The sequence below is a fragment of the Scomber scombrus genome, chromosome 4, assembly GCF_963691925.1.
Source record: "Scomber scombrus chromosome 4, fScoSco1.1, whole genome shotgun sequence".
NCBI classification, from domain to species: domain Eukaryota; kingdom Metazoa; phylum Chordata; class Actinopteri; order Scombriformes; family Scombridae; genus Scomber; species Scomber scombrus.
In genome coordinates, this window is record NC_084973.1 from 257,762 (window position 1) to 275,437 (window position 17,676).

Sequence of the window (17,676 nt, forward strand, 5' to 3'; positions counted from 1 at the left end):
AAGAGTTCGGTTTAGAACCTGCTCTATGTGTAAAGTGCCTTGAGATAACTTTGTTGTGATTTGGCGCTATACAAATAAAGATTGATTGATTGAGATTGAAAATTGATGAAAAACTGCCTCGCAGTAAGAATGAGGATGTGATGCATCTAGATGCATCAATAATCGTTTTAGAATCGATTCATAGCCCTCTGAATCGGATTTTAATCGAATCGTGAGGTGCAGAGAGATTCCCCAACCCTAGTCATTAGTATTGGCAAATCGGGCCAGAGCCCACTGGAACTGAGCTATTTACATTGAAAGCACATACTGCTGGAACTCAGCTCCATCGTCTTTAGCATCACAGCATAGCTATCACCCAAACAATTGGAGTTATAAAACATTTGCTTTCAACACTGTATCATGCTGATAAATGTGGAATTTATGCTATTGTCTTTTTCACTGTTGATGTCACATAGAAGCAGCATCCACATGTGAAAGAGGGACTGTTTCAATACATGCATGTGGTACAGCAGCAATTTTGGGCATAGGCCTGTATATTTAGGGTGTATTATAATTTTTTTGGGACAAGTGAACTTTTTACACAAAAATTTGACGACCTGGATTCATTTGGGAAAAAAATCTGACTGAGTCATAAGTTGTTCACCATCTACCTTTCCATAGAAACCTAAAACCATAAAAACCTGCTTCGTAAGGATTTAAAAAGGTAAAACAAGGTGGAAACAGCTGAGAAAACGGCAAATTGTTCTCCTGCTGAAAAAGATTATATTTCAGCCACTAAACAGGGCTGCTCTTTTCTAAATGAAATGGAAAATCTTACAGGCAATATAAGGCATACTGCGGTCTGTATAACCACAGTGGTGTCGGAGGTATAAATGTTCAGAAATGGTTTGTGTTGAGAAAAGTGGTCATTTTTTGTTTCTGTTTGCCAGTGATTTTATCTTTTACTATTTTAAATATGAAAAGAAAATCGAACCATTTTTAAATTTCTGCTCATCTCGAATTTGACCAAAAAAAGGGTTAGGAAAAAAAATGTACCTCCAGTTTTCACCTGGTTCACTGTCTCTGTGTGAGCAGCACACACTGAGTGCTCAGCTCCACCAGAGGTGAAACATATGGCTCCTTAATACAAAGATCATCATCATAGCAATAAAGGAGTCTTTGCCATATGAGGCTGACTTCCTGTGTCCAGTAGGTGGCGCTGTGTATATGACACAGTATTGATGCATAGAAGTGTTCAGGGCGGGACTCTCTACATGCGTGATTCATTTGGTGTAGATCGGACGATTTCTGTAGGAGTTAAGGATTTCCTGCTTTTTGGCGAAGGATCGAATGACGAAGGAAATTGTCGGCACTGCCACGCCCAAACCGAATCCCTAATCAGAAAGTTTTTGATAACTTTTCATCTCCAATGTCTCAAGATGATTCTGTGCTAATTTGAAGTTGGTGTGATAAAATCCCTAGGATTAGTTCGCTCAAATATGATGCCACAATCGGCAGCAAAATCAATAATTTGATTCAAAATGGCCGACTTTTATATGGCCTTTTGGCAGTCCAATCCCTGGACCTATCAGAGACTTCAGAGCGATATTCAGCATTCCGCTGTTAGTTCTCCAATACGGTTTTAGCAAATGCACAAAAGCCCAAAAATAGATCTATAAAACTGTGCACCCATGAATTAATGTACATTTCCCTTAATAAATCACAATGACAGTGACACAAATGGTCATGGAAGCCTTCATGAATATTGATGAAAATGTTGTTCCATGTTGTTTAGTTTATTTAAAGTTTATTAATATAAACTGCACTAAATTCAACACTGCATTTGTTCCCAAATGTGGAATCAATAAGATGAATGGTTCAAGAGATATGCGACAAACGCACATATATAGACCTGTATTACTGTATTTCAATTTCTAGCCAAACATGGTAAATATTTATATATTGTCTCCCCTCCTTAACAACTATTGAAAACAAGTGACCATAGCCATACCGCATCTCCATTCTCCAGCGCTCCTCTTCTTCTCTTCTTCTCCAATACTCCTCTTTCTGCATCTGCTTTCTCATCTTCTCTTCCTGAATCTTTCTAGCTCGGATGCTGGGTTTTACCTCTACCTGCAGATCTGGGTTCACCTTCTTCTACAAAATATGTTAAAAAAACAACAACAAAATACAAACTCAAAATTTCAAGGATGTAATTTAGAACACAGAAACACACACACAAAAAAAAAACTCCCTTCAGAGCCCTCCAGCTCTCAAACATCATGGAGGAGACAAGCCACCTTCTCTTTGTTCATACAAATGATTCACTTTACTCAAATGACATATGACATAGGCCCAAATATTCATCACTTTAAGAAGTGAATATGTAACTGGACTGATTAGGATCGATTTTCAACTCTGAGATATCTCAAGCACAAATTTGTGTCAGCAACAAACCTTGTATTGCAGACGATGCCGTCGTCCTTTTAGATGCATTTCCTTTGCATTTGGATCATTGAAACTACATTCACACAGCTTGCAATGGAAGCGGATGACTTTGCCTTCATCATTTCGGACCTAAAAATGAGTTTGACATATTATTCTCACTGATGCTTTTCTGCCCATTTGTATGGGTTGGTTCTAGCCCTGCCTCAAGGCTTACCTCTTCAACATAGTCATGGCCGACAGGCTGGACATCACTCTGCAGTGCAGCCAGGGCCGACGTAGTCAGAGAATCTGAAACTTCTGTCTTGGCGTCTTGACCACCTGAAGAGGGCATTGCAGGCTTAGATGCCTCCACTTTAACCTCTTCCATTTTCACTGTGTTGTGTAGTTTGTTTCCACCTACATTCAAGAAATTATAATGTAATTATAGATATAGATATAGATATAGATATAGATATAGCGATAGATAGATACTAACCAACAAAATTGATCTTGGGGGTGTTGACTTTCTTTGCAGTTGTGCCAGAGTTGGCAGTAGAGAGGCTGTTGGCTAACAGATTCTTGACACCCGCCACACTACTGCTGACAGGTTTCGGGTAGAGGGGGCTGGAGGCAGCAAGGGATGAAGAGGCAGCCACACACAGAGAGTTGGTGGTAGTGGAGCTGCACAGAATAGAAGTGGTGGTTTTGCTGGGGGCAGCTGTGGTGGAGGACAATGTCTGAGTGACCATGCTGGGCTCAGTAGAGGGAATAGGTTTACCAAGTTTGGTATGAAGCTTCACAACCTAGAGAAAAGAGAATACAGATTACAGAATTTCAGCAGGTTTGTGTTTCTGTTTATCTTACTAACAACACAGACAAAAGATTTTAAACATATTCATGGCTTGAAAAGAAATGTTTTTTTCTTGATTTCATAACTTTAATTGTTTTGTAACAGACGTTTTGGTTTGTACACTTTATTTCATCGTTTTTATATTCCGGCTGCATGTTAAGCTATAAAAGTGGTGCTCCATTTGCTTCCCAAAGTCTAAGGGCGTACTCACACTAGGCCCGGTTGCCTTGTACCATACCCGAACATGATTGCCCTCCCTTCCCCCACTGACCTGCGCTCACATTGCATATAATGATCCAGGCCTGAGCTAACCTACATCACAGTGCAATTTTTTTGTGTTGAAGAAAGCGCTCTTGCACAGCAGAATGGAGTTCATAAATTTACTTTGTGGCTTATTTGGAATCGTTTTGTACACACTGACACACGGCCCTCACACACGCCTTATAGAGCCCTAGCAATTATGCAACGCAGTGATTTAATGGGACAGTTGCATGATTGACGTCACGTCCAACTGAACCGTGCCTGGGCCCAACTCTTCAAGTAAGCCTGGGCATGGTACAGAGTGATCACAGTAGTCAAACAAACTGGACTTTAGTGGTCAAACGTGCTCGGGCACGGATCACCTAGTGTGAGTACGCCCTAAAGACACATTTGTGACTTAACGGTCCTTTTGTCACTCATCCAATGTGAGCTGGGATAGGCTTCAGTCACCAAATCACTGCATAGGATAAAGTGGCTTACATAATGGGCAGTTTGTTGCATGCATTCCCAAGGGGCAGACTTGTGTACAGACACGGACAAATATGTTGGTCCCCTTATAGCTTATTGAAACAATACATAATTTCTCCTGAAAACTAAATCAAATAATTTCGTTTTTTGGAAATGCCATGCCCCTCACGCTGTAAGCTTGACTGACTTGAAATTTGACACCGAAGTCCAGCTCAAAGTGCTCTAAAAAAAGTCCACCATGATGGATTTAAATTTTTGAAAAATACATTTTGATATCTCCTCCCAAACTATAGGTGTGATTGCTACCAAATTTTATGTTGATCATCATCCGACAAAGCTTAGCAAAAGTTGTATGACGCTTGTTAATATCTTGTTTAGTTTTTAAGATAATGATGAATGAACCTCAAAAGGGTGTGGCTCAGCACATAAATACACAAAAGTCAACAACTGTTGGGCCTTTCATCACAATAATAATAATAAAATAATAACAACTTTATTTTGTATAGCGCCTTTCACAAAACCCAAGGTCGCTTCACAATAACAACACAAAACCTACAGGATGTGTCCACATAAGTACCTGAAATATACCCTGGAAATTTAATTCAAATCGCCTACTGGGGGGCACTACAAATGCAAAAAATGTGCATGGCATAACATAAATCACTATACATCAGAAATAGTTTTTCTGATCAAACAAAACAAATTATTTTAATGAAAGAGCAAAAAAGGGGTTAGTCATTTTAAGGAAAAAAAAGACATACTGTATCTAACCTTCAAAGAGCTGGAGCTTCAGAGGACTGTCTAGTCTCTTTATCATCTAACTAGGATTAACATCACCTTTACAACTTGCACACACCATCTACATCTACCTGGGCAGCACTTGTGCATGCTTGCGGCGTCCACACAGAGCACTTAGCTGCTGTGGTGCTGCTACTGCCAGTCCTGTCTTTCTACATAGATTTCAACTTTGATAATGGCCATCAATAATAGAATGTATTTAAATAATTAATTGCATGATTGTCTTGTGTTAACTAGCGATTAATCACAAACTAATTGCACATTTTTAATTTTTTTCTAAACATACTTTAAAAGGAATCTCTTTCAAATTTTTAAAACTCTTATTAACATGGGAGTGGATACATATGCTTGCTTTATGCAAATGTTAATTATTATTGAAACAATGCAGAACTTAACAGAGGTGCGTTTTTTTGTTGCCACCAGTTAACTGTCATCTTGCTCGTTAGCATCCACTTGCACCTGCTCAGTGGCAAGTCATGTGACCATACACTGCACACGCTTCAGTGACTAGACAGAGTGTGAGTGCAGTCTGTGAAGTATCTCTGTTCATGGTGCGTAGATGACCCAACGTTCTCACACATACATTTTTAAAATTAAAGTAAATCACAGTCACCACGAAGGCTGACAGCATTTTAAAAAAAATGTCTGTAGATATGAAATATTCCACTCATATTCATACCTTTTGGTGCTTGGCTCCACGGATATGGGCAGCATAGGCGTCGGCGCCAGTGCAGGAAACATCGCAAAGTTCACAACGGAGCTGGTTCTGAGCACTGCGGGCCAGTGCCCCACCACCAATAGTGCTGCTGCTGCTGCTGCTGCTGCTGCTGTTGTTCTGGGAGACCTTTAGGGCTGCTTCCTTCTTCTTGTGCTTTTGGCCTTCCAGGTGCTCCTTATAAGTCTAACCCATTCAATGTTTAGAGGGAGACAAAGTCATTATTACCATAAGTTGGGACACAAAGGATTAAGTGCACACACATGATAAAAATCATTAAAGCATTTCAACAATGGCTCAAATCTAATGAAAAGTGCGACCACTAAATGGACTTGAGACTAACTGAACATTACTTTTTATTACATTGTTATATCCTGTCTGGATCTGGTACCCTTTTGATTGTGTATTGTATTGTACTGTGTGTGTTGTCTCTTCTATTTGTATTTTATCTATTTATTTGCTGTCTTTTCGATTTGTATTCTTTTAATTCATTTACTAGGGACTACGTATGCAAATTAGCAGCTTTGTTATAATCCGGAATGTTTACAGAGATTAAATATTAAATATTGATGTTCATCAATGTGCATTGTCCCTATCCAAAAATAAAGTATTTATTATTATTATTAACAAAATGCTGTCAGTGTGGGTTGTATTAAACTCACCTGCGGGCCAGCACAGCTGATCTTACAGACGTCGCAATAGTGGATCTGAGGAGGTTTGGGCGGCTGCTTGGGCCTGAGCTGCTTACTCTGAAATGGGGGCTTCTTGGTGAAAGTGTTACCAGTCCATGCTGCTGTTGCTGCTACAGCTGCCACTGCCTGCTTCTGGTGGTGGTGGTGCTGCTGCTGCTGCTGCTGCTGCTGCTGCTGCTGCTGCTGGTAGTAGCTGGAGGCTGCTGAATAGACTGCTGCCTCATAGCCTGAGTATGAGGTTCCTGGGAAATGATGAAAGCTTCACTCAAAATGTACTCACTATTTTGCCATTGTATAGCATTTGGATAAAGTTACATGACAATGAATGAGAGCAAAGGTTTGTGTAAATTATGATGAGGATGTTGTACCATTTTCAGCATCTAAAGTAAGCATGATAGCCACTTATATATATAATTATCATATGCAGTATGCAGCACTGTAAAAGGTTTCCCCAAATAGATATTTTATAGATAGATAATGTTGGTATTCATGGAAATAACAACCATAAATACAAAAGTTAGATACAATCACAAATACCAAAAAGTAAATTATAAAGAATAGAAACAATTCTAGTATATAAATTTAAATTAAAAAAAAATCCAATCTCAAATTATAACATATTGCTAATTAATAAAACACACAAATAAAAGTAAATAGCACAAATCTTGTATCACATAATTACACAAGCAGAACAACATTCGTAGTGTGACTCATTTTACTTTTTGCATCATTAGGCTCCCATAGCTGCGCTAGATTCCCTGCTCCTCCTACTTCAGTCTTTCAGTGTAGAGACCTGAGGTCAACCTACCGCTGCTCCTCTCCTCATTTCTTACTTCTAAAAGAGATCTTCTCAGCAGGTAAAAGCTGTTAGTTCAGCTCAACTAGAACGAGGGCGCCCAGTGTAACAAAGTTAATGATCCACACCGTGACATTAGAAAAAGACGACATGACTTGCAAATGAGCGATAGAAAATCGATCGTCTTTCTTTTTTTTTTTGGTGCGGCCCTTAATTATAGCTTCGCGACACATCATTCACTTAGATGAGAAATATCATCACGCTTTAGTCTCGCGAGATCTCATGACCCCTAGTGCAAACTGCTGTCCCAACAAAACAAAAAACAAATTTAAAAAGGCATTTAAATTTATAAATCTTAGATCTTGATTTTTTTGTTTATCCGATTCATCAATTAATTGGAAAAAAACAAAAAACAGCAGATTAATCAATGAATCAGATAAAAAAACAAGACACTTTAATTTCCACTTTATTTAGAAAAAAACTATTTCAAATTGACAATGCAAAAAAGTGCACAAACGGGTAGCTGTTAAAACGCCCTGGAACTGTAATAGTAATATAAAATAAATTATTAATAAATAAAATCGCAAAACAGGATTTGGTTTAACATTCAGTAGCTTTTTTAGTATAGACTTGATTTTAAGGCCACGGAAATTGGAAAAATTAAATATCAAAAACAAATATGGCCCAGGGGAGTTTTGTTTATTTTCTTTTTTTTTACCTGAGCCTAAACTCAAAAAGGTCTAAGTTCCTTTTGTGTATCACATTCATAAACAAATAATGATTTTTTTTTTATTTTGGATTCTCAAATTGAATATCAAATGAACGAATGATACATGTACCTGAATGGAGTATTAGGAAGGTAAACCTGATTGTTCTAGTTCCATTTACTACGTTTTGATGTTCTAGATCTTGCTTTTTCAATAAGACATTTTAGTCTTTGTAAATGTGTTTTTGATTTGATTTATTTAAACTTTTTTTCATTGTTTGCCATTTCCTAAGCTGTGTTTAGACCAAACGTGATGATCGCGACAAAGTCGTGCAACAAATGAGAATCTGTCGCGCTATTGCTCAAGTTTCGACGCATGACCATAATGTAAAATGTGCGTCATCGCGCATGTAGCGAGCCCGCCCATTTTCACTAGATCACTTACTCTTTTCTCTCATATGTGTCCCTGAGGCTCCTGAGGCTCTTCCATTTCCTGCGACACACATCAACTGACAGAAACACACGTAAATTAACTGTTGAATCTATGCCGGGAAAGCCAGCTGTTTTTTTTTTTCTTCAAAACTTTATAAGGTAAAGCCAGCTATGCTAACAGGGGCTATACGTCAGTGACGTCAGGAGAATCTCAACGCTGATAGGCTGTCGCCTATGTTCAACTTGCGTGTTGACACGATTTTTAGCGGCACTGTGTCGCGTAATCACACGCGAAGCGCCGGGCAACACGAATTTGCGTCTAATCATGTCTTTGCATTGACTTTACATGTAATCTCAACACGTGACATCGCGTTTGGTCTGAACACTGCTTTAGATTGCGATTGTCATTTGCCGCAAATGTTTAAAAAAGGCACAGACTGTCAGGGCCTTTAAGTAAAAGGATTTTTTTTTAAACAAACAAAACATCTACTTTTTAGGTTTTCATACCATTTAAGGCAGAATTCAATTTAGGATCAAAGCTTACCAGAGTAGGTGACAGCGTTTGTGCTGTAGGTTGGGCTCTGGGAGTAAGAAGGTACCACAGAGGCAGCTGCCACAGGCTGGACAGTGGAGGTCACTGGATAGATGGAGAAAGTGGATGTGGCTGGACTGGGAGCAGCTGGCTTTATCACAGTCACCTGACGAGTCTGCTGGCTCTGAGTGTATGACGTTACCCCTTGGCTGTATCCTGGTTTGGGGGCTAGAAACCACAACAGTTGATATTCAGCATTTGGATGTACCAAAAGGGTAAATAATTAAAGACATCTTATCACCTCTTTTTGACCCAGAGGGCAGAACCACAACCTAATTAATGTTCACAACCTGTAGCAACTCCCTGAACCTGAGATTGCATTCAAACAGTCAGAAAGTGAAGTGGGAAAAGTTTGTGATGAAAACTGCAGAATCAAACACAATAACCAGAAATGGGATAATTGAGGTCAGTTGGGGTGGCTGTGGCTCAGGTGTTGGAGCGGTCATCCACCAATTGGAGGATCGGCTATTCAATTCCCGGCTCCTCCAGTCCACATGTCAATTTGTCTTTGAGCAACATACTTAACCCCAACTTGCTTCCTGATGGCTGAGCCAACGGTGTGTATGTAAGAGTGAATGTTAGTCTCCCTCCTGATGAGCAGTTTAGCACCCTGCGTGGTAGCCTCTACCATGAGTGTATGAATGTGAGTGGTCGAAAGAATAGAAAAGCGCTATGTAAGTACAGTCCATTTATCATTTTAAAATGAAATAAAAATCAACAAAAAGGCAGGTGGTGAGAGCCATTCCAACAAGCAGTTGCCATAAGAGCAATGATGGTTAATGTTAGATGGAGAAACAAAAAATATTATTAGTGCCATGGGTGCTATGCTCCGAGGCATCGATTATTCTTCACCATACTTATTAATTAGTGCCACGGGTGCTATGCTCCGAGGCACTCTCTCAGCAGTGTTACTGCTGAGAGAGTGCATCTATTAATATTGCTCATACTTATTAGTGCCACGGGTGCTCTCAGCAGTGTTACTGCTGTGAGATTGCCTCGGAGCAAAGCCCCGAGGCATCTATTAATCTTGCTCAAACTTATTATTATTCTTCCGCCAAATTTCGGCGCGTAACTCCTCCCACAGCTTTGAGAAAACCCCAACAATATATAAATCAAAACGTGCTGCTCGATCGGGAGATGGGTGCTATTATTCAGAATGTCCAGATTCCAATTTTTCCCAGAGTTATTCCCAAAATACCGGGAAATTTCTCCATTGAAAATGAATGGGAATTTTTTTTTAAAACCACAAAATTTCACCTTTTTTCAGAGTCACCTAGCTCTCTCATACCTGCACGTAGAAATGTGATTCAAACTTTAAAACGGAGGAAAACTTGTGCTCTCTCCACAAAACCGTTCTTGCATAACATGTAAACTTTTCAAACTATGAGCAGTCAAATGAGGAGTGGAAATCACTTTTTCTTCAAAGTTAGAGTGGAAGCGTCAGTTAGCTTGAGTGTGAGAAGCAGTAAAATATGAACTTAATTATTATTTTTAACTCGAGCTCACGGCCAAACCGTGAAAAGGAAACAAATCATTTTTTGTCAAAATGTAGACATAGGTGTTGGGATTCATAAAATGTGACATTGACAGGCGGGGTCTGCACAAAATTTAAACGGGGGGGCCGAGACCGGCAATACCTGTCTCGCTCCCCATTGACTGTAATGTAATCGTCTTTTCTTTTTTTTCAAAAGAATCTCACTCTGTCTTCGCACTGAGCTTACGCGCTCATTTTAAGGAATATCTGAATAAAATATACACTGTCTGAATCTGCCAGCTTCTGTGTCTCTCACGGTTTTTTTCGGTTTTTGGACAGGAGTTACGGTTTTCTCACAGTTTGCAATTGTTCGGGACCTTGTCGGAAGCTACATTCTGGGGCATTTTGAGAATTTTTTCCAAGTAGATTCTCAAATCGCCGTAGCAACCGTAGAGACTCTGCTGACCTTGACAGCCTGTTGCTGGGCAGAAACTGACCTACTTTTTTGTGATTGGCTAATTCCTGTCTGTCTATTTTGTCAGTTAACCAAGCTAGCTCTCAGCAATAGCATCCATGTTTAGGGTAGAGGTGGTGACTTTGATTGACAGGTGAAACTCGGTAGGGGGCGGGGCTTCAGCGAACTCGACGGGAACGCCCACAGAGGTGGTGACTTTGATTGACAGGTGACACTCTGTAGGGGGCGGGGCTTCAGCGAACTCGGCGGGAACGCCCACAGCGTTTGGGAGCAGAGGCTGATTTTTACACAACTTTGAAGCCTAATTTCACATATTTAATGATTTTTTTTAATCATTCACATTTGGCAGGGTGGTTAACAACACACTTTCCTGTGGTATGTCAAACTCAGAACACATATTTAGGGCCCGAGCACTGACCAGTGCGAGGCCCTATTGTATCTGTAGAAATTATTACAGGAAGTCAGCATCATATGACAAACATTATCCGATTTATATGAAATTTACAGGATGTCTTCTCCACATCACATACGTTCATGATCTCTAGTGCCACACAGTGGACACAGGCAGTGATATTTCACCACATCATGCGAAGTTAAATAAAAGCCTGCGTATGAAGACGTCTACCTGCGCGCCTTCCGACTGCGCCACAGCCCGTGGCACTCAATTTCCCTGGAATTTTCTAGTTATTATTAGGGCCCGAGCACTGACAAGTCAGTGAGGGACCTATTGCTTTTGCCAGGATTTTTCTCTTTTATTATCATTTCGCTCTTATGACGCCAAATGAATCGCATTTTTGGCGGCTTGAACATACATGAAAACTCATGAAATTCTGCACACACGTCACAGCTGGTGAAAATTTATATAATTCAATGTGATTGGACGCAAGCGTGGTAAGGGGACTCGCTAGCGCCCCCTAACGTCGGGTCATGTGACCACAAATCCTTTCGGATCGGCATGAAATTTAAATATGTTACAGCTCTTATCGGATCATGGGGAAATTAATTTTGTGGAATTTTTTTACCAAACAGGAAGTTGACCACGCGGCGTGGCGTGCACCGATTTTCATTTTTCGAACACCGCTTTGAGGACTTTATGATGTTCACAGAATCATGAAACCTGCCACGTACGTTTCAAATCATGAGCTCTTTCATCTGATACCACATTTGCCCAACATTTTGCCCCAACAGTTCAGTAGCGCCCCCTAATGCCTTTTCCCACCTAGGATGTACTGACAAACTCTAAAACTCACCAAATTGGACACACTCGTCAAGACTCACGAATATTATTTTTTGGTATAACAGCAACCTTTTAAGTGCCAAAATGACTCTACAGCGCCCCCTAGAACATTAAAAGTTGCAGCCCCGCCTTCTACATGGACGTACATGAACGAAATTTACAACTCCTTATAACTCCTCCATACATTGTCGGATGTTTATACATGCAGCGCGTGAAATGTCACACTTGGTGACGCCGTTTCAATTTCAACATCATTGGGGGTGGGTGTGGCAAGGGGTCTCCATAGCGCCCCCTAACAGCAGGTCATGTGACCACAAACTTTGTCTGATCTTTGTGAAATTTACAGGACTCATAGCACTCATGGGTAAACCCCCAAATTAATTTTTTCAAAATTTTCGCTCTAACAGGAAGTCGGTTATTGTTCATTTCCTGCGTCAATTTACCATTTTTCCAACAGCGTTTAAAAGACTTTCCCGTCTTCACAGAATCACCAAACTGACCACATAGGTTCACTTTAATTTGAGACCATAACTGCCCCTGGGCGTGGCACAACAGCTCAATAGCGCCCCCTAATGCCTTTATCCATTTTGTACATTTTCACAAACTCCTACACTCACCAAATTGTACACATACGTCAACAGTCACACATATTGACTACTGACAAAGTTTGGGATTTTTAAGTGAGAAGATGACTCCACAGCGCCCCCTGGAAGATTTCAAAGTTTAAGCCCCGCCTTCCACATTGACATAGAGAAATGAAATCGACAAGGCCTATGTATTATGTCCAAACGCACAAAAAAGCCTCTTGGACCCATAGCCTAAGTCCAACAGGAAGTCGGCCATCCAGACTAAAATGTTCAATCTGGATGATTTTTATTATTATTATAGTTTTACGCCTTTTTGACAGCCTAAACATGCCCCAAAACTCACCAAAACTTGCAATCATGTCCGATCCGGCCCAAATTTGCTATTTTAAATATCGCGGAAATGGCTGACGCAAAAATGTATTAATAGCGCCCCCTAGAAAATTTTAAAAATCAAACCCCTCGACTCAGATTGACGTAGACAAACAAAATTCGGGAAACACATGTATTGTGTAAAGACGCACTAAAAAGCCTCTTGGACCCATACCCTAAGTCCAACAGGAAGTCGGCCATCCAGGCAAACATGCTCAATGTTGATGATTTTTTGGCCCTTCACCCACATTCCTTTGTGCTGAGAAGTCACCCAGACTCATTTGTGGTCTTAGTTTGCCATCTAGTGGAGACATTAACCGCTGCACACAATGTTCACTTAAAGGTATAGGAGCAAAGACATCTACATGCCAGTTTTGACAGCCCTTCGACTGCCGCACGCAACGACTTGCACGTACGGCGTTACAGTTGGGGGGAAACCGGGGGGGTGCGAGGGCCCTTCGACACTGCTTGCAGTTTTAATTATTATTACTGTTTACAGGATAATGGATGAATTAACGTATAAGGCAGGACAAAAAAGCACACTTTTGAATTTGAAGATCTGCATCTGAATTTTGCATTTATGATTCTGAAACAGCTTCTGGTTTAAGTCCACAAAGCTATAAAGAAAAAAGCAAAACTAAAGCAGTCTAGTACAAACACCTGGCAATACATACTCTCACGAAGTTTACATTTTTAACTGTTTCTAAATAGTGTCCACCCATTTATTAAAAAAAAGAAACCTTATAATCCATGTAAAAGTAATTATGCAAAGTGTTTGGTCTTGAGCTTGAGCTAATGAAGGAGGCTGAATACACTCAATACACAGAGTTGTCTGACATGTCAAAATATGTTTCAATAAATGTATTCCTGAACTAAACACATTTAACAATGGAAGATAAACACATACTGTACAACAATATTTTGTACAGGTTTAGAGATACAGAAACAGAAGCTGTATGGACAGAGTTCTCTATTGTGCTCAGTGAATTTTGAACTGAGATGTTAGAGCTGCATGTGGGTCAATATGTGGATGACATCTTTTAGTCAAACTCTCACTTCAGAAAACATCAGATATGTCAGCAATGTTTTTGGTTCACATCTGTAGTTTATTACTGCAGCTCACAGAATGACAGAAATGAAAAGGTAAACGCTGGTATTTTGGGCACAACATGCGATGAAACAATCAAAGTATCATCTCTCATTCCCTTTAAAAGCCAGGTGTGCCTACACTTTGGCAGATAGCTATTATAATGGCGCATTTGCCAAGCAATGTGTTTCAAGAATAATACATGAGTTACTTTTGCTGAGAAGAAAGTTGGCTCATGAGCTAACCCGCCGTGTAATTCATTAAAATGAAGAATATCGAGTTATAACTGACCAGTCTGTAGTGTGTGTGTGGTTATACTATAGCAGCCTTGTGTCATCAACTGATTTAATAAAACGGTGAATAGTGTTTTGTAATGGCACTGCTTGTTTGTTAAAATTTCTTAGGCTTCTCCTAACTAAAGTTAGTGATGCAGATTCCTCCAAACTCTCATTTCTGATGCAAGCAATAGGATAGTGGTCACTGATGCCAAGATTGAATACACCACTGGCAGTGGTCTACTGGTCAAAATAAGATCAAGGAGGGTAGATTTTAAAGGAATGTTAACTTGATCAATTGCATTAAAATGTATGAACACAGACTTTTCCTTGACTTAAGTACCGGGAGTATCTATAGATACTGCTTTGTCAATGGGATTATGCTGCACAATATGGGTTAAGCATGTTGTCTGCACTGCAATTAGGTTTGCAACTCACTATTGCCCCTGAAAAATGTTTCAAAAGGCCTATGATAACAGGAACACAAGATACAGGGGAACTTATAGCATCACCATTATGGGTCAGATATGTATGTCATCAGGTACTGACAGACTGAATATAATATTCGGCCAGGATAAAGATTCAGGTTTACAAAGGCACTGCAAAATGTGTTGCAGCACAGATTTTCCTTCCTGTCTACAATACAATGATATTTTAAGAGTCTGCTTTTCTTTTATGCTGGCATAACACTGTAGATGGAAATGTTTTAAGAGACCCACATTTAGTTTGCAGTTTAAGGCAGATCTCTGGATATAGGCAACACAGAGAGAAGTTAAACATTGTTCATTTTCATGTACTATTCTTATTGTAATAATGTAGACATGAATAGCCTGAAATTAAAGCTGAAAGTCAGAATTTAAATCTAACGCAGGGTTCAACATAACATTTTTCCCTACTGGCCCCTGGGCCAGTAGATCAGAGTTTTACTGGCCTCTTATGTATTTTCACTGGCCCGGCCGACAAAAAATGAAATTTTTTTTTTTACCTAAATTTTGTTGATTTATTAAATTAATTTCATTTACATCAATTGTACACATTTCAGATAATTTCTTGTGTCAATAAATAAGAATGCTGAGAGATCTGCCATAGAACACAGAGTAGAACACAATCACATAGAACAGTGAGAGGAAAAAAGCGTGTCTGTTCACTCCAAGCTCCTTCTGTCTGCTGCTGCCAGCCACCTGTCCACAGACCTCTCAAGTCTCATGCATTGACCGTGAGACACACGCATTTCAAGCAGTTCACATGCCACACCTATCGTTTCTCACGCTGAGAAGTGATAGATCCCACCGCACAGAAATTAATATATTATATACAGAATGTAATCCATACATCCCAAATCTCCCGCATATTGATAGCGGCTCCCTGACGCCCGCATATGAGGTTCAATCTCCAGGAATCTGGAGCAAACGAGCAAGAGCACGCGCTAGAGAGTGACTGCGCGCGCATGTTTATTTGTGTGACCATCAATGCAGCGCGTGTAAGAGCGCAGCGTCCTTATAGCTCTGTGTTGCTGCTTATTAGACAGTAACTACCCCCCCTCGCCCCCGGAACGGACCTCCCTAATGTCTGTGTAATCTCACGCCAAATTTTTCATGAAACGTTTTTGAACATATCACCTCCGTCGCTATGTTGTAGCCATAAGTATTCTTCCTTCCATGAGGGTAACAAAAACCTCCTTTTCTCTGCCTCGTATTTTTCTTTCATCTTTCTTCCCGGGCCCGGCAATTCATATTATGACGCTGAAAAAGTTCCCCACATGCATTTCGACTTACCCATGACTGATCAACTTGCCCTGCATGTACTTTAACTGGCCCCGGGCCATGGGTTATGTCAAACCCTGTAATGTAAAAAACAGTAACCAGAAGATTTTTTTTTTCATTGAAAAGTGGTGTGCATCTTATACAGTAGTGCATCTTATGCAGCAGTAAAATGCAGAGAGGTTGGATCTGCATTTGGTTATAGGTCTGTAAATGCCCTCCACACTAACTGTAATAACAATATGAGCAACTACAAGGTCCCATAAACAATCCTGTCATGCACACACTGCATGTTCCAGCTGTGTCTGCAGCTAATGAAAATAGATGGCTATTGACCCATTACTGCTGTATGTTGTCTAGAGAAATTTAAAAAAGACCCAGAAGGGTTCACAGGCAGGTGGTGATTAAGTGTGTTGTTCAGAAGTATTTTATATTATTAGTGTTGCACGGTCTACCGGTACCCACGGTGCCAAAAAGTCACGGTGCCTACTATACCATCATTTTTACACAACAGTACTACCATTGAACACAGTGCCAGTGGGACCCATAGTTTCTGTAAAAACAAATCTGGCTTGTGAGCACAGCTGCATTGTCCCACGCTCCTGCGCAGTGGCACTCGCGCCACATCTCATCTCTGCAGCTGCAGTCACTCACAAAACACAGACAGTCACGGCAGAAGCAGCAGACCTGAGCAGCGGCAACTCTGAAGATACAACATGACTTAGTACAGGTGCTAATGGGACCAACAGTGTATCTCCTAAATTACCCAAATAATAATGCCTGGAATGGTATCAAACTTCTACAGTAGTACAAATAGGGTCTTTACTCATAAATCGATGCATTGGAAAGTTTGTAAGTACACCAGGAGTTTATTAAAATAACACTTACCTGATGGCTTCTACTCTGCTGCTACTGCTGTAAACATTGTCGAAATCTTGCAGGATCCCGCACAGAGCACGAAATCTATTGCCGGAGATCCCGCGAGATTTCGACGATGTTTACAGCAGTAGCAGCAGAGTAGAAGCCATCAGGTAAGTGTTTTTTTTAGTAAACTCCTGGTGTACTTGTTTCAATTCAAACTTTAATAAATGTTATTCATCAAAATATTGGTTTCAGTCTCTTTTTTTTTTACTTAACCAGTAGAGTTACGATGTAATGCATTAAATGTATGTTTATCATGCACCAACCAATATTAAGCAATTCTAACTTGTGTAAATATATTGCATGTTCATAAAAATAATAATAAAACAGGCTGTGGTATCGTGATACTACCCAGAACCGTGATACTTTGGCTGGTATAGTATCGTGGGTATTCATTTTGGTATCGTGAGAACTACGTATTATATGCGGATGATTCTACTCTTTATTATGCAGCCCCCACATGTTCAGAGCTTAATCAGGTTGTCTTGTGAGATCAGCATATTATTTAACTGGATCAAAACCAATAAACTTATTCTTAATATATCAAAAACAAAGAGTATAATGTTTGGTTCTAACTATAGATTATTACATAATCCTAAAATTAATATACAAATAGATGGTCAAACAATACAGCAAGTAAAAACTGTGAAGCTTCTTGGGCTAAAATCAACTGTTAACCATGGCACCTGTTCTATGCGTGGCCTGTCTTCTTTAGTTTGACTGACAGCGCGGCCACCCACCCACATTTCCCACAGCGCTGCGGGCCATCAGCTAC

At 40.1% G+C, this 17,676-nt stretch overlaps 1 protein-coding gene across 2 annotated transcripts in view; it reads right to left on the minus strand.

Moving 5' to 3' along the window:
* Positions 1-17,676, minus strand: part of zfr (zinc finger RNA binding protein) — a 52,597-nt gene that overhangs the window by 20,038 nt on the left and 14,883 nt on the right. For both annotated transcript variants that reach the window (XR_009925036.1, XM_062416964.1), the window contains exons 5-11: positions 8,669-8,884; positions 6,161-6,432; positions 5,463-5,684; positions 2,903-3,209; positions 2,642-2,823; positions 2,437-2,556; positions 1,991-2,136 (exon numbers count right to left, since the gene is read on the minus strand). Coding sequence is in view for 1 of the 2 variants with exons in the window: in XM_062416964.1 (XP_062272948.1) it covers positions 1,991-2,136; positions 2,437-2,556; positions 2,642-2,823; positions 2,903-3,209; positions 5,463-5,684; positions 6,161-6,432; positions 8,669-8,884 (1,465 nt within the window). In the remaining variant the exon portion in view is untranslated. The remainder of the gene's footprint in view (positions 1-1,990; positions 2,137-2,436; positions 2,557-2,641; positions 2,824-2,902; positions 3,210-5,462; positions 5,685-6,160; positions 6,433-8,668; positions 8,885-17,676) is intronic.